This window comes from Gobius niger, assembly GCF_951799975.1.
Source record: "Gobius niger genome assembly, chromosome: 2".
Taxonomy (NCBI): domain Eukaryota; kingdom Metazoa; phylum Chordata; class Actinopteri; order Gobiiformes; family Gobiidae; genus Gobius; species Gobius niger.
The window spans coordinates 30,379,151-30,396,734 of NC_136853.1; the positions used below are offsets into that span (position 1 = coordinate 30,379,151).

At 38.5% G+C, this 17,584-nt stretch overlaps 2 protein-coding genes across 2 annotated transcripts in view; both read right to left on the reverse strand.

Annotated features, from left to right (window-relative positions):
• The window catches only part of tmcc3 (transmembrane and coiled-coil domain family 3), a 36,694-nt gene extending 22,745 nt beyond the window's left edge, over positions 1 to 13,949 (reverse strand). The window contains exon 1 of the mRNA XM_079551631.1: positions 13,825 to 13,949. Coding sequence (XP_079407757.1) covers positions 13,825 to 13,905 — 81 coding nt within the window. The 5' untranslated portion in view covers positions 13,906 to 13,949. The remainder of the gene's footprint in view (positions 1 to 13,824) is intronic.
• Positions 13,950 to 15,582: 1,633 nt separating this feature from the next.
• On the reverse strand, positions 15,583 to 16,760 carry ndufa12 (NADH:ubiquinone oxidoreductase subunit A12). The gene is made up of 4 exons (XM_079551494.1): positions 16,625 to 16,760; positions 16,334 to 16,419; positions 16,143 to 16,230; positions 15,583 to 16,048 (listed from the first exon to the last, which is right to left on the reverse strand). Exons 1-4 carry the CDS (start codon positions 16,711 to 16,713, stop codon positions 15,868 to 15,870), a joined length of 444 nt encoding a protein of 147 aa, XP_079407620.1. The 5' UTR covers positions 16,714 to 16,760; the 3' UTR covers positions 15,583 to 15,867.
• Positions 16,761 to 17,584: the final 824 nt, after the last annotated feature.

A 17,584-nucleotide genomic window follows, 5' to 3' on the forward strand; every position in this document is an offset into this window, starting at 1 on the left:
AAAATGTGTTTAGTAACGTATTCCAGTACTTTGTCAAATCAGAGTACTGTATTCCGAATACTCAGACTTTCACGTTGATTTGCGTGAATGCATAAATGCGGTGTGTTATTGAGAAGATGTTCAGGCTTCACTTGTTACGAGCTTATTTACCACTAATTTGGAATGCAAAAAAAGCACTATGCAAATGCCCACAGCCCAGAAAGACAGAGATAAACTTTTCCCCGGCTGTTTTAATCCTTTTTTGTCCTTAATGTTGATGAAAGTGAAATTTAATCACTGAGTACTTTAATGTATTCCTTTGATACCAAGACAGAAACTGTATTCTGAATACCCTCAAATGAAAGAGTAACCTGAGTACCTGAGCTTCCCAAAAATGCTTTAGGTAGAATACAAAAGTGACTCCAGCTGTATGCTTAAACATCTGCAGACAACTATGTTAAATTGCCTGCTGCTGCCCATCATACGTGTTAATTTGAATCCCCGCCTGTTTAAATATTCATCTTCTGGGGGCAACAAGGCAATTACCCGGCAAAATGGAAAATTATCACACAGCCATACTCCAGGTGAAAGCTGAGATATGTCCCACACAGCTGTGTCGCATGTGGCATAAAATATTCAAAGGTGCTGCAGGTCCACTGTGGCCTGAGTGATTAAAAAAAACTAATTAGTACAGTCACAGGCTGTGTCACATGAGCTGCAGATACTCCACCGTTTAACCCCCACATTAAGTATTTATTTTCACTTTTTACTTCTACTGCATGGCCTGATGACTTCACTCAAAACAGGCCTCTGTCCATCTTTCACCTGAGCCTTTCAATGCCTCTCACTGAGAAGGGTCAAGTAGACAAATTTAAATAATTACTTAAAGCAGTACTAAGTACCTATTCTAGGATAGACTTCTTTCTAATAAATTCATTTTTGGTGGACAGGGTAGCTGGTTGTGACATTAAGGCAATAGCATTAACAGATCATGCTCCGGTAGAATTAATTATTAAGATAAACTCTATAACTGATAGGAGGGGGAGATGGAGATTAAACACAGCTCTGTTATCTGATTCAAATTTCAGGGAGGCAATAGGGGAAGATTTGAAAAACTTCTTTGAAATTAATATTGGCAGTACAGAAGAATTAACTACGGTGTGGGAGGCATCAAAAGCTTACGTAAGGGGTAAATTTATAGCACAAGCAACTAAAAAGAAGAAGGATAATACTGATAGGTGTTTAAGCTTAGAACAGGAAATTAAAGAAAAAGAAAGTAATTTGTTAAAACATTTTTCCAATGATAAATTTCAAGAGCTTTGCAAGCTTAAATTTACTTTAAATGAAATTTATAGTAAAAAAGCAGAGTATGCACTTTTCAGACTAAAAACTAGTTTCTATGAAGGGGGAGAAAAATCGGGAAAGTTGTTAGCTAGACAATTAAAGGAGAAAATGAACGCTATTGTAATAGCAGTTATAAAACAAGGCGACCAACAATTCTGTTTGACAAAAGATATAAATGATATTTTCCAGAAACACTATCAAAAACTTTACACATCTTCTGTGTCTTCTTCTGAAGAGCAAATAGATAGGTTTCTTTTTAATACAGAGGTACCTAAGTTGAAATCTCAAGATGCAGATAAACTAGAATCATTAATAGCTGAGGCAGAAATAAGAAAGGCGATTTCAACAATGGCAAATGGAAAGTCCCCTGGTTACGATGGACTGCCAGTAGAGTATTACAAGGCATTTATAGATATACTTGCACCAATTCTTGCAATGGTTTTCCAAGAAATGTTTGATAAAGGTCGACTTGCTTCAACTTTCAATGAAGCTGTAATCTCACTGATCCCCAAGGCGGGCAAAGATATCACGGATCCATCTAATTTCAGGCCAATTAGTCTGATTAATCTTGATTGTAAAATTTTGACCAAAGTTCTCGCAACTAGATTACAATGTGTTTTGCCAAATATTATTCATCCTAGTCAAGTGGGTTTTATGAAAAACAGATCTTCAACAGATAATGTTAGACTTCTCCTTCACTTGATGTGGCTCAGTCGGACACAGGATATCCCAATAGCTGCTCTCTCTCTAGATGCAGAAAAAGCCTTTGACAGGGTAGAGTGGCAATTCTTGTTCTCCACCCTGTCTCATTTCGGCTTTAAAGTAAATTTTATCAATTGGATAAAAATGTTGTATAAAGAACCGAGAGCTGCAGTGATGACCAATGGGATGGTTTCCCCTTTCTTTGGTTTATCTCGTGGAACGCGCCAAGGCTGTTCGTTAAGCCCATTGTTATTCATAATCTTCTTAGAGGTTCTTGCAATATCTATTAGAACACATTCGGGTATTAAAGGAATTAAAGGTGGTGATGCCGAACACAAGCTACTTTTATACGCAGATGATATTCTGGCAGTAGTGTCTGACCCATCATCATCATTACCCTGTCTAATGGAAACAATACAGTCCTTTTCGAAACTCTCTGGATATTCTATTAATTGGAATAAGTCAGAAGCGATGCCTCTCAATAGAACTTGCTTTGCATCTATGGTAGAGAAGTTTAATTTTAGATGGGTACGCAAGGGAATGAAATATTTGGGCGTTAGATTGTCTGAAGATATTGAAGATATGATTGCACTTAATTTCAATCCATTACTTATGAAGACTAAAACAAACCTGGATAAATGGGATAAATTAAAGCTTTCACTGTGGGGAAAGGTAAATATAATAAAAATGATAATTGTCCCACAATTTAATTACATCACTATGATGCTACCCCTCAGAGTGCCGTCAGGTATCTTCAGACAATTTGATGACATCATAAAACATTTTTTCTGGAGTGGGAAAAAACCTCGGATTAAATTGAGTAAACTATGTGCACATAAGGAAAAGGGGGGGTTAGGGCTCCCTGATCTAAGATTGTATTATTTGGCCTTCGAAATGACAAAGCAAGCCAAGCATTGGCATAAGAATGAGTCCCAGGTCCCTTGGATCGCAGTGGAGGAGGAGATATGCTCCCCATTAATGCCTATACAGATGTTAACACAAAAAAAATGTGATATCGAGAATCCAGTTATATCACACGCCAAAGATGTATGGGTAAAAGCTCACAAAATCTTTCAACTTAAACACACAACTCAAAAATATTCCTCATTGTGGCATAATATTGAACTTCGTATTGGGAAAAAGTCATTGTATTGGGAGCATTGGTCCTCTAAAGGTATAAACACTATTTATGATCTATATGAAGATGGTATATTGTTATCATATAACCAGCTGTTGCAGAAATATGATTTGATGGGTAAAAGTAATTTCTGGAAATATTTACAGATAAGAAGTTGTATTAGTTCAGTCTCATGTAGTTTAAGTGATAATCAAATAACAAATTATATGAAGCTCCCATTGTTAAAACGCAGAGCTTCTCAGTTCTATAAAGTAGCTACTCTTGCCATGAGTACTGATTCTGATAGCCTGAAATTGAGTTGGCAAAAAGACCTCGGTCACGAATACGAACCAGACAAGTGGGAAACAATAGTTGCAGAGTGTGGTAAATATGTAAGAGAGGCCAGAAGCAAATTTATACACTATAAAGTATTGCACAGGTATTATTTTACTCCATCAAGATTATATAGAATGAAACTACTGGGGAACGACCTATGTTGGAAATGTAGAAGTGAAAAGGGAACTTTTATTCACTGTATTTGGGACTGTGCATTAGTCAGACCTATCTGGGTTAGGGTCTTAAGTATTTTAAGCAGTTGGTTTGGTTCAAACATACCATCATGTCCAGAGCTGTGTTTGTTAGGAGACAAAAGTTGCCTGCCAAATGTTTCTAGAAAATATTTTTCTGTGATCTCTATGGGTTTAATAACAACCTGTCGAATTATTTTAAGACATTGGAAGGCACCAAAGGCCCCAAGCATACAGGAATGGGCCAGTGCGATGACTGAAATTGTGTCATATGAATGTATGCTAAGAAGATTGGACGACTCTTTGAAGGAGGGGGACAATGTGTCACCATGGGACAGATTTTGGGATCATATAAAAGTAAATGGACACCCTAGCTAAAATAAATAAATAAAAGAATCAACCTGTTTTAGACCAGACCATGTATTTACATTTTTCTTTCATTTTCTTTATTGTAAAGACTGTTTTTGGAAACATGTACCATGTCTATGAAAACACAATAAATATTTGAATTATAAAAAAAAAAAAAAAGCAGTACTAAGTAACTCTTCCCCCTAGAGGCCATAAGCACAACTGCAGGTGTAGTAGCAAGTTACGATTTTTTTACTTATTAATTGTCTTGGAGAGTAAATACTACGCCGACAGGAAAGGCGAAGGGAGAGAGGGATACTGTGCATCCAATTATACAATGGAAATATTTTTTTTCACTCAAACTTGGCTGTAAATACTGTTTAAAGTGACGTTAGCCCGCAGTTAGCTTTGCCCGTTAGCATGTTAGCTCCTTCTTCGTGATTACATTAGTGTGTATTGCTTTCTTCGGACCGGTGGCAGTCAAGTTGCAAACATGGTTTTCTGGCCAGAGACACCAGGGGGAGATGAAAGACCCTCCAATCATCCCATAAACACTTGTATTACCCCCACAGGGACTACGGAAAGGATTTATTAAGGTAAACACGTTACTTAGTACTGCTTTAAGTAAGAGTGGAAAAGTATTTGTTGACATTACTAAGTACTGAGTGACTGTTTGATAGAACATCATTGCTCAATCAAGTAAATGATTTTTCTGCACGAGAATTAAAATCAAACAGAGAACAGCTTGAAAATCATTAGACAAAAAATGAACAAAATTTAATGTGCAATTGTCAGTCTAAAGTGAAGGGATCCCTGGAAGTCCCCGGTCCAAAGACTTTTAGAAGTAACAAACTTCACAAGCAAAAACAAGAGCCTGCATTGTGAATGTTCTGATACAAGGCTCAGAAAAAACGATCAAACTAAAAAAAAACAAAAAAAACAAGAAGTAGCCGAAATGTTCAAATGTATGTCCACATAAAACTTTTGTTACTCACAGAAACTCTGAGTGGGAAGCGTAACCATTCTCTGTTCTCAACTAAGAAAAAGTAAAGAAGAGAAAAAAAGTCTATGCACAAATTGCTATGCACCTCTTGCTCTTACTGACCTGCCTCTGATAGGACTGGGAGGTGACTCAACTGTTCATCACAGTGATGAGAGTGTGTGCTGACAGCTTGGCCAACACAATGGAGGAAGAGAGAGCACCTGGCACAGAATCTGCCTGCAGGTCATGAGAAACGTTATTGAAATGGGATCCACGTTGATGAAGTAATTTTTCCATTGCATAGTTAAAAGTACCGCCACGTAGAGTATACGAGCTGCAGCAAAGCTTTCAGCAATGTGTCCCCTAATAGACCTTGACTTAATTTGCTCATAGCATCGACTGTGTTTTACGTGACATTTAATTACGCCCATTTAAGAGCTTTGATTGTACACGGACATTGATTAGGTAAGTGCACTCGCCCACTGAAACCAACTTAGATGAGTGCCATTAACAAGAAACCACAAATGAGTGTTGCATCACCGCCTGACATTGAAAAACCCCAAAGCAACAAATGTAATAATTTTAGTGCAAGTAAGAACTGCTTCCGAGTTGACAAATCACACAGCATCGATGCAGCAACTCCTTATGAAAATGTCACTACACACAAATGCCACATAACGTTTCAGTGCGTTCAATCTTAGGGTCCAATTTCTCGGTCACAGCACACGCACAACATAAAATTAGATGTACAATGGCAAAAGGAATGTGTGTTTTTAGGAATGGGTGTAGATAAAACATAAACTCTTGGTTAATCACTGCATTGTTCTCTTGTCCCACCACTAACATTTGTGTTCACTGTGGACATCCTGCTTGACTTCCTGTTTCTCTCTAAGCAGTGGCGCAAGTTTGACCCCCACAACACCAGAGGGACAGCCAGAAAAGCGATCAACGTCCACAGAATTGGCAGACGGAGGGGCGTGTTTTATGGGAGTATGACAAATAGGAATATTCTAAGGAGCCTCTGAACTACTTGGCTAGGACATTACAGCCCAAACTGTTTATTTAGCGCAGGGGAGAAAGTGCAAGCTATAAATTACACATACCTCCTCTAATCTGTCCTGGTTTGTCCCCTGAGTTTAGACAGAGGGGGGGGGTAAAAATTTAAGTGGCTCTCTAGCCACATATCAGCCTTTAGCCTTCTCATTTCCCCTTTTCCCACAGAGATAGTACAAAAGCATGCACTGACTATTAAAAACCTGATAGAAATTATTCAGGACAGTCGTAACTAAACTGACTCTCATTTGCTTCTCAATGATAACTGTTGTAAATTCATGAATTATAATAGTACTATTATAGTTTTATAAAATTCATGTGATCATTATTTTGCACACAATGACAATATCTTCTTTTGGGAATGTTATGTTTCAAGATCCGACCAAAATATATAGAATGTATTAGCTGTTGATGCCGGTGACTATTGAAAACATCTTCGGTATTTAGCTACAGTAAGCTGCATTTAAAAGGCTCCATGTTGCTGTTCTTTTTCTGCAGAGTGTCTAGGTGCACCCAGATTAGAAATCTCAGGCGCTCAGAGTAGAGCTACTACTCCTTCATTTAGCAGAGCCTGCTTTTGTGGCTGAGGCATCTGTTTTGTCTCCCTGGGGTTGTTTCGGGCATTTCCCCAGGGCACACAGGGATTAATATATATGTCTTGGCTGGCGCAGGAACAACTCAGGATCCCCTGGAAGAGCTGGAGGAAAGGTAGATAGCCAGGGCATATCTGCTTGGACTGCTGCCTCTGCGATCCGACCTGAATAAGGTGGAAGGTGTCGATGGAGTTTTAAGTCATACTGTATCCAATTCAACTGCTTTGCTTAATTCATTATGTGTATCACACCATGTCTGCATCTCTCCCTCTGCATGTTTCACTTAGTAACAATTTCATTTTGGTTAGCCTTGTTTTAAAAGGAAAATGCCCAGTGGTTCTCAATCCTTTTTAGTCATAATCCCCACTATAAGAACCGCTTGTGTTCGCGAGCCTCACGGTGCATGTTTTCCATTTTAACTATGGTAAATACCGTATGCCTCCTATATGATCTGGAGACTCCTCTAAAATTATCTCACTACCACTGTGGGGGTCCCTACACCCAAGTACTTAATTGGGTTGAAGGAAGCTACCACATATTTGAATCACTCTCAATGACTATCATAATGATTTAGGGTCAATGAACAATGTTGATACCTGGGTGATGACAAATTGTGCAAAAAACAAAGACTACTGCTACTGCAAGACTGATCTGGCAATAACGACCGACTGACAGACTAATCAAACTAATATCGAATAAGACGCCAGGGGTGTCCGAGTGAAACAAACTAAACCAACTATTTTTCCCATGATATGTGGAGCACTTTATGATTTTATCTGCAAATGTGCCTTATAAATCAATTTAACTTAATAACTCACAGTACTTTCAATGTGTTTCCTCTTTTTTGTAGTTCTTACAAGCCACTCAAGCTCTGTCATCCATCTGCAAAGCCAGAACCTCCTTCAGCAAGAATAATGGGGCAGCTTCAGGGGTGACACATGGCCGTCCATGTCATTTGTTCCAGTCACTCACATGGAAAGACAAAATCCATTGGTCACGTGAAGTATTTGAGGGAAACTGCCATACTATAACTGGCAGTAGGGCAAGGCTCCAAATATTTTGTGATAATTTCATTAGTGTGTGAATGAAAGGTTAGACAACGCATTTCAAGTTAACAACGAAAAGAATCCAGTTTATTCCTGGTATATGTTTTTGCCTCGTTGTATTTGACTTTAAAGGGCACTGGATGTGACAAAAGATTAAACATTCCATGATTGTCACTGTACAACCATACTGTTGGACTGTACTAAAATAGAAAATCAGTTTGCATCTCGCTTTTCATGTCACTTTTTAGAGCATAAAAGCTTCAACCGAGAAAGTCAACACACTTGGGACTATTGATGTAAGCATTTGCAGTGCACTCAGATTTATTGGTATTACATCTTATTAAAAAAGTGGAGAAAATGTTATGTCTGATCATAGAACATAGAGTAAGAACTGAGATCCAACTGCATCAGAGGCTCTTTGAAGTGAATATCTAAACTTTAAAGGGTCACGCCTTCAAAGCGCTGGGGGAGAACAGAGCGTTATAGCAGCACTTTAATGTCTCACCCCCTACAAATCCACACAGACTACCCCTCATAACCTTTATCTCTTAGCATTTCATCCCCTTTGTCTGAGTTTTAACCATTATTATTTATTTATTTTTGATAACTGCTGTACTTCATAGAAGTGAACAGATAAATGGCACACTCAAAGGTGCAACGTAAAAGCAAGAGGTCAGAACAAATACAGTATGTTTGAAATTGCTATTTGAAGTCGCTGTACAACTCAAGTAACAGGTTTCTATTTCTCAAACGGGAGAAAAGGTTCAAAAACCTTTCAACATTTTCTTCACTTCTGAACAACTCCAGCTAAACCAGTTTTATCTCCCCTGTGATATTTAACAATTTAATAGTGACCCTTTTCTGTTGCAATAAAAGATGCATATATTTGTGCTTTGTTCTAAGAACAGGTATCTACAGGCTACTGACCCAGACAAGGTTATATGCAAATGATGTTCAGGGCTCATGAGTCATGTGCATTTAACCAACAATAACATTTGTGTGGTGGACAACCAATATTCTTCAATGCTTTGGCCTCACAAAGGTAAAAAAAACAAAAACCTTTGTCTTAGAATAAAATGTATGAAAATAAAGTGCGTAGCATCTCGGTGGATAAAGTGAAATACAAGCAATCATTTCTTTTTGGATGTTTGGTGAAAAATACCTCAAAAAAACAGTCTATGAGCAGGTTTGCCTTTCCTCAAAATCTGACCAGATTTACCATCTCATCTCCAAAAAAGAGACAGCAGCCAAAGCATAAATACATTTGCTCCTCTTCTAAATGCTTTATTATGACCGGCTGCCAAAACACCAGTATCATTGGTGTCAATTTGCTTACATATTGCTGGTATGTGTTTGCTTATACTGTGTATATTCATCCATTTCATCCATTTGAAATTTCCTGTCCTGGTCGCTTATTGTGGGTGGAGGTATCTTTCATATAATATAAATATTTAACTACAATGTCAAAGAAATGTACTCGTTTGGCCACAAAAGGAAAGCAAGCCAGTTACCAGTTTGAAATTAGCATCTGATGTTGCTATGGTGACAAATTAAGCGAGCAATTAATTTCAGTAAAATGCAATCAGACATGAGGGCGCTTTTGACGTGCATGTATGTGCCGCATGGGAGGTCATCATAATCACAGAAAATTACAGGCACACAAGTAGCTCCGCCATTATGAGTGACGCAAGCAGAAACAGATACTATCAGGTTTAGGTCCGTGTGTGTCTCATGAGGACATTAAGTGAAAGGTTAGAAACACAGTGTCTACAAAAGAGAGAATAATTCAAGTAACTATAATGACCATGATTGAACTTCTGCCAGTATCGGTTCAACTATGAAATCAGATAAATAAAATCTTGAATACAACACTGTCCATAAGGTTTATACTGACATTCCTTTAAGAGAGATCTTGGGAGAGAATTTCTGATAAAAAGCAAGAGAAAACATCAGGAAGAATACAGACACCACAATGTTGAAATGCTAGTAGAACCCACTGTTGGTTTAAATAGTGTACAGTAATAAACAGTATAGCATACTGTATATATACTAAGGAAGAATTGGTTAATCAAAGGAATAGCACACAAAACTGGAGTTTCATTACATGAATGTTAAGAAGTGCTTCACTCAGAAGTGCATCCAGCTCAACTGCTGGATGTGCTTTTGCCCAAATCCTGAGGAGGATGTACACACGCTAGGGGATCGTATTATACCAATGTCCTGCTGCCTTTTCCTTGCTGACTGCCTACTTTGTTGTTGCCTATGACGAAGGAGCTCGTCTTGACAGGAAGGACTCCCATTATGTTGGACTGTTACATAAGAGTATTTTTTGGAACATTTTGTTATAAGGTTAGGCTGCAAATGCACAGACAATTCAGTGTGTCGAGCATTAAAGCAACTTGAAGAAAGACCTTGAGGGTGATTTTTTCTTTTAACCCCCCCCCCCCCCCCCCCCCCCCCCCCCCACACACACACACACACACACACACACACACACACTGAACTTTGTACATATGTGTGGAATAGCTGTTACAGGTATAATTATGTTAATAGTTTCCTGTAAATAAAAAACTGGTAAGACAGGCTTTTGGTTTACGATGAGCATTCTTCACATATTATTGAGTGCGAGAAAGCAAAGAGAAGACATGGTGAAACCTGTCGGTCTCTCTCACTGTAGACGTGCAAATGCAATCTATAAAAATCCTTAGATAAAAAAATGTATAATTAACCACACAGACAAAAAAAAACCCTAATAATATTAAATGTACTTTAAGCACATGAAAATGGACTTGTGAAATAGTACTTGTATTCATACACAACACATTTACATGTGACCTAACAGGTGTTTTCAAAATAGCCATCTGGTACATTTTGAAGCAAACAACAAGCACATGCTATAGTGGAAAAAGCACAACTCTACCTCAGTGACATAGATGAGAGGTATTGTACTGTAGTTCTTCCTCATGCCTTCTCCTCAGCCAGTGGTCAAAGTGCATGCCACACCAGCTACAGAGAAAACTTTATTCTTCTTTGAACCATAAGCCTGCCTAGTCATGAGCGCTCCTTGAGTAACCTTAATTTCCTGTGCTGACAGAAACTGATCTAGCCACCAACCAACCAACAGCTCTCTATGTTGCTCCACACCTTATCGTACATGGCCTCTGTACTGAACAGCTATCCCTCTTGCACTCCACTTTGTTATGACTTGTGGGCAACATACCACCTAAAAAGGCATGAAGGAGCCCAAGCGGGAATTTTCTGATCCCTATCAGCCACCCTCCACTAGCCCAAGAGCACACTTTACCACAGAAACAACTGGCCCAGTTGTCAGTCACTAGGAGGCAAAGCGAGGATGGTGAGATGGGTTTGGACAGGGACTGTGGAGATAGGGCAAAAGGAGCAAACAGGAATAAAATTGAGTTTGCATGAGGAGCTAGAGCCAGACTTAGACTGCAGAGATAGAGACTGCCAGATAAAAGTGTGTTTGTGTCATTATGTGACACAGCTGGAATCTGCTCATACTCCAGGGCCAGAACACAGCATTAGAATGAGTGTAGTAGTCTGTTAGGCAGTCTAGTATATTCTGCCACGGTAGGTGGGTATTACATGTTGTTCTCTAGTTTCTCATGTTCCTTTTTCCTGATGTTGAAGTCGCTTGGTATTGCTATGTCGACCACAACGGCTTTCCCCTGCTCTTTGTCCACCACCACAATATATATATATATATATATATATATATATATATATATATATACATATACATATACATATACACATATATATATATATATATATATATATATATATATATATATATATATATACATATATACATATATTTGCATTTTATTCTCACTATCTCACATGAAACCAGAATGAACCTTTACTTTTTCAATTAGAATTTAAAACAAATATTTCCATTTGCTAAATGCCAGAACAGTGAAACATAGAATCTTTTAGAAATATCTTTGTTCCTTTCACAAAGTCAGAAGTTTACATACAGTAAGATTACTATACCTTTAAACAATTTGGGAAAGCCCTGATGGTGATGTCATGTCCTTGGAAGAACAAGTCTGGTTCATCCTTGCAATTTCAAGACACTTAAAGGTGCCAGGTTCAGTGGTTCAAACAACTAGGGCGGGTTCTGTGTCCCAGAGATTAACGTGCTGTGGTCTGAAATGTGAATATACGTAAACCCAAGAACAAATGCAAAAGACCTGGTGAAGTTTGTCATCATCCAGAATGAAACAAGTACTGTCCCGACAAGGGCTGAGAGGGTACTCTGCCAGGAAGAAGCCCTTACTCCAAAAGAAACATTAAAAAGACAGATTGGAGTTTGCAAATAATAAGGATAAAGACATTTTGGGAAACATTTCCTGTGGTCTGACAAAAAAAAAAAAATTGTCCATAATAACCATCGTCACATTTGGGGCAAAAAGGGGAAGTGGTCATCACAAAATGTATGGGCAGAGCTGAAATGGCATGTGCACGCAAGGTGGCCTACAAATGTGGCTCAGTTACACCAGTTCTGTTTGAAGGAATGGAACAAAACTCCTGCAAAACTATTGTGAGAAGCTTGTCGAAAGAAATCCAAAACATTTGAGCCAAAATATACAGTTTAGAGGCAATGCTACCAAATATTAATGAAATGTATGTAAATAATTGGTTTTGTTAAAAGTAATTAAAAATTGTGTAGAAAAATCTACCTCTCATTCTTCTGGGACAAATAGGTCTATTAGAATTTTTTAAAATGTTGGTTCTCACTCACACATTTTAATTTATTTTAAGTTTATTTGAATAGGGACAAGTATGTCACATAAACTCATGTTACATACTACAGCATTTTAGCCAAAGCTAATGCTCCATGTCCGTCCCACATAAACAAATTTTAACTTAGAAACAAATCCTGCAGGTGACTTTAGTAACTTTTGGTTAAAAAATTAAGATATCAATATCAATATATCAATAATCAAATCAAAAGTACATTTGTGCGTGGAAGGGCCCACAACATAACTTTTTTAAAGGTGTGATTGAGGGTTAAAACAAACAATTATTTTACATGTTATTAAATTGATTAAAACGACAAAGTGTTATATGACTACTCTTGTTTGGGTCATAACTTGTTATCCTACAATGATCCTATATGGGTCCCGAACCGGTTGAGAACCATTAAAACCCTAGACAGGTGTTTTGGAACCAATCTTTGCCATTTATAACCTGAAATGCGAGGCCAGAAGATATGTGTATGCAGCCGAACTTGTTACACTTCAATTTAATCACCACATCAGCAGCAAGTAATTATTTTGATATTCCTTCCACGAGTACCCGGAACAGCTACTTAATCAATAGAGTGACCTTGACGTCATAAAAGAACATTTCAAATGCACTCAAAAGCATTCTTTACAGCTGGGAATTATAGAAAATCTTCAGAAGGTGACTTTATCAGAGGCAATGATAAATGCTGGAGACATGTACATTGAACATATACAGTAGCTATGGATTCAGACTTTGGCAAAGTCCCAGGTACCCGTGTCACCTGCAGTGCACACCCCTGTACTCAGAAATTAGATGGATCAAAGATACTTATTTAATCAAAATGACTAGTAAAACACATAGGCTTTCTTACTTGTGACTGCTTTTGCATGAGATACAAACCCCAAATGCACCAAAGCTTGAAGAAAATGGAAAGTCAACAAATCCAGCTATAAAGTAAAGTAGGGTACTGGAGCCAGGAAAGGTTTGGGCATAAGCAACAGTAAAGGGAACTGAATTTTCAAAAAACCAAAGACTACAATGTAAAAGTGACCAGGGATTGAAAGTAGAGATAGAAATAATAAACTGCAGGCAAAAATCCTCTTTATACCACTCGACATAAAGATGACCCTCTTTAACCTTTCTCCCAGATGGCAACACTCATATGCATTAGTACACACAACTGCAACTACTACAGCGCTGCTGCTTCTTCAGCAAATAAAAATTGAGCTCCTAGTCAGACAGTACCACATTTAATACTCAAAAGATAAAGTGTCACTGTCAAATGCTTTTCCCTCATCTCACTTAGTAGATATAAGGAGCAGACAATGTATAAAAGAGCACCATCTAGTGGGGCTCGATGCATTGAGAGGAAACTTACGTGAAACAGCTTTTCTTTTTCTGCCTCTTCCTCTATGCTGTCCCAAAGAGGAAGTGTAGGTGCTATAGTGAGCCTCCTCATTTAACACGTCAAAATTTCTGAAACAAAGTGAGAAAAGCCTAAAACAGTTTAGCAGCTGTTTAGTACATTTTCTACAACAGTGTATTGTTGTGCTTAGTTAAAATGTGTATCACCAACATATAATATTGATTTTTTTATGACTATACTGAAACGCACAGTTCACATTTGTGGGTAAAAGCACAAACAAAAGAGAAATAGAAATGCACTTACTCTTTTGTGTTGTAGTCCAAATCATGTATCAGACCAGTTGTGCTCGAGCTCGCTGTGAATCACTTTAACACATACTTCTTATCCAATCAGAATGAGCGCAACCTCTCCACACACAAACGTGAAATGCTGGTTGCTTCAAAGTTTCCTTTAGCTCAGCATAATCCCACATGATTACCAGAGAGGACGGTCTCAGACACTGGTATAAGCTTACTGTAACACACACTCCTCACAAGCTCATTGCCTGAGCCACTGAGACAAGGCTCGAATTCTGCAATTTAAAACTTAACTTCAAGACTACAGATGTTAGAGTCTCGCGAGGCAGTTTAAAGGATTTGGCTTTAGTAACAAAACAAAACTTTGGATGAAAAAAAAATAGCAGGTAGGAGCGCTGCACTGGGAGATGATGTGTGTTAAAGGAACAGGCCACCATTTTTCCATACTGAGATATGTTCTTACCTGAGCTTAGACGAGTTGATACGTAACCGTCTGGTCTCATGCCCGTGGAAGAGCGTGGTAGCTTCCAACTTCACCTCAGTTTGGAATACATTGGGAGAGGCCAAATGCTAACAACATCTTTAGCCGTTCTGCGTGACTGAGGGCACGCACAAACCCAAGACAGGTACGTATCAACTCGTCTAAGCTCAGGTAAGAACATATCTCAGTATGTAAAAACAGTGACCTGTTCCTTTAAGAGTAAAAACAGTGAAACACAAAATAGCTCCAGCAACAGGATCCTCATCAGGGTAAGATCTTGCTGATGGATAGAAACACATAGGGGTCCCTCTTAAAGGAATAGGCCACCGTTTTTACATACTGAGATATGTTCTTACCTCACTTTAGCCGAGTTAATATATCCCCGTCTGGTCTTTGTCCGTGCGCTCTGCCAGGCAAACGGAGCACATACGCAGCCTCTCCCACATGTCATATAGCTCCAAAAAAGCTCACGATAGAAGCTACCAAGCTCTTCCATGTGTTCCCTATTTAAATAAAGTTACGTGAAGTGTTTTCATGCGAAGTATATTTACACAGAAATGTAACGTGTCGATTTTATAAGCAGATAAAAAGGGGGACTATATTGTGAGGCGTAATGATACGAGGAGCAAAACGTCCGCGCAGTAACTCCTAAAGGTTATTGACGGAAGTGAGCAGGGGGAAGTCTTTAGGAGTTACTGCGCGGACGTTTTGCTTTTATTTGCTTATAAAATCGACATGCTACATTTCTGTGTAAATATACTTCGCATGAAAACACTTCACGTAACTTTATTTAAATAGGGAACACATGGAAGAGCTTGGTAGCTTCTATCGTGAGCTTTTTTGGAGCTATGTGACATGTGGGAGAGGCTGCGTATGTGCTCCGTTTGCCTGGCAGAGCGCACGGACAAAGACCAGACGGGGATATATTAACTCGGCTAAAGTGAGGTAAGAGCATATCTCAGTATGTAAAAACGGTGGCCTATTCCTTTAAATGAAGGACTTTTAATCCTATCATTGCAGTGCCTAGGATCTTTGCCCACCCTCCACACATTGTAAGGGCTCTTAGCTATTTTGTAAAAACAAAACGTTATTGTCTTTGCTAGTTTGTGATAGATTTGGTCTCTAAGTGTGGTGTAAAGAAAAAGAAAAACCACATATATACAACTATAACTACAATAATAACATCAAAATCTCAAATTATAATACAGATATTTTATTTTGCATGTGAACACGGTGGCCATTAACAGCATAATTTACAACATTGAATAGGCAACACCATTACTGAGGTGTAGCTTTTGGAGGCACCCACTCATGGATCTTCTTACGTGTTGTTGGATAAGGAACGTACTGCTGAGAGGAACCACTCACATTGAACTGGTGCACCTCAGCCAGGAACTTCTTAGGCTCAGGTGGGTGTGTGGTTGGGGGATCATCTGTCATACAGTGCAGCCAACGATGCCTAAAAACAAATATATTTAACATGCTTAGTTTCTCAGTAGCACCTAACAAAACAGGCCAACTAGATTTGAAATACAAAGTGAAATATACATTACCATTCAGCAGGTACCATACTTCCATCCACCTCCCACAAAGTGTTCTTTCCATTCATCTCTGTGGTGTAGATCACCCAGCGATGACGTCCTTAACAAACAGACAATGTTATTTATTTGTTTAAAGGGCACCTATTTTGCTTTCTTAAGAAAAATGCTGCCATTGCCCCCCGAGAGACAGGGTGTAATAATACCGAAGAAGGAATGTTGCCTTTCTTCGTAATATTTGTTTCCATACTTGTCCACTCCTATCAACGCTCCCGTTTTTATATCATTTACTCTGCAAAACACACAATAACACACGTGATATAGTAACAACATATACATGCGAAATGAATGTACAACGGATGTTGTCTCTGTTTACAACACAGGTTCGTTCCTGATACATGTTGTGTCACTCACTGATACGGCTACACACATTTGCGCTGCAACAATATTTACCACTTGCAAACATGGATAATGAAAAACCATGATAAGATAATTACCTGAAAAGCTGCAGAAGAAAACCTCTAACTCCCCCATGACCTCGTAGCTGTCCAAAAGCCCTTCGGACGAGGTGAGCATACTCCGCCATCTTTGACGGAACTGTTTGGACGACGGACCAGGCCTTTTCCCGAAACCGCTTCCTACTTCCGTTTCCAACAATACCCGTTTCCGCCATATGATAAAAAATAATAATGTGCTCAAAATACATTATCTTTGTAACTGTATAATTGTATTGTACAGTTGTATTATACCCCTTTTTCAACGCGATAAAAAAAAAAAAAAAAAAAAAAATCTGTCCGATAATAAACTGTAAATCCGTCGCTCCCTCTTTCTCTCATGTTTTTGTTTTGTCTCATGGCGCGTCTGTGCATTTCACACTATGTAACCGTGTAGCTATATTATTTTCCTTCATTCTTGTTTGATGGAATGTTTGCAAATATTAAAGGGACTATACAGACTTTAAAAGTGTTGAAATTATGTATTTTCCTCCCCCTACATGTTCCAGCCCAGACCTAATCAAGGTGCAGTTACTCGTATGGCCTGAGGTGGCAGTAGTGAGTATAAAATGGCCAACTTGCATCTAGCTTTCGGCTTATTGCATATAATATGCATACAAATATATTGGTGTTCAAAGCTTTACATTTGACCTGATGCCGTCTGCAGAAACCCTGACTGGCTCAGTGGTTTCTCTTACTTTGTTGTTTTGTAGTTTGTTTTTCTCCCTCATTGGTTTGTTTTTGTGACTGCCTCACTGTGTAACCCCTGGCTATTAAATGTAATTCATATTAACCTATTTGTGTGCTTTAATTTAACATTTAAAAACAAATAAAAAAAGCTGTTCATTTTGTGTTTACTTTATGGTGCATTACCGCCACCTTCCGGAATGGAGTGTGAGCAGGCAAGCCCAGCTGTGTCCTCATCGGTGTCCTACTAAATTCTTGAAAATAGCCCTATACCCC

What these genes read in the sequence shown, in the direction of transcription:
- ndufa12 (XM_079551494.1), bottom strand. Translation starts at nt 16,713, where the DNA reads ATGGCGGAGTATGCTCACCTCGTCCGAAGGGCTTTTGGACAGCTACGA. An exon ending in TTTCTTCTGCAGCTTTTCAG is followed by an intron (nt 16,420 to 16,624) that starts GTAATTATCTTA and finishes TGTGTTTTGCAG; the next exon opens with AGTAAATGATATAAAAACGG. An exon ending in AGTATGGTACCTGCTGAATG is followed by an intron (nt 16,049 to 16,142) that starts GTAATGTATATT and finishes ATTTGTTTTTAG; the next exon opens with GCATCGTTGGCTGCACTGTA.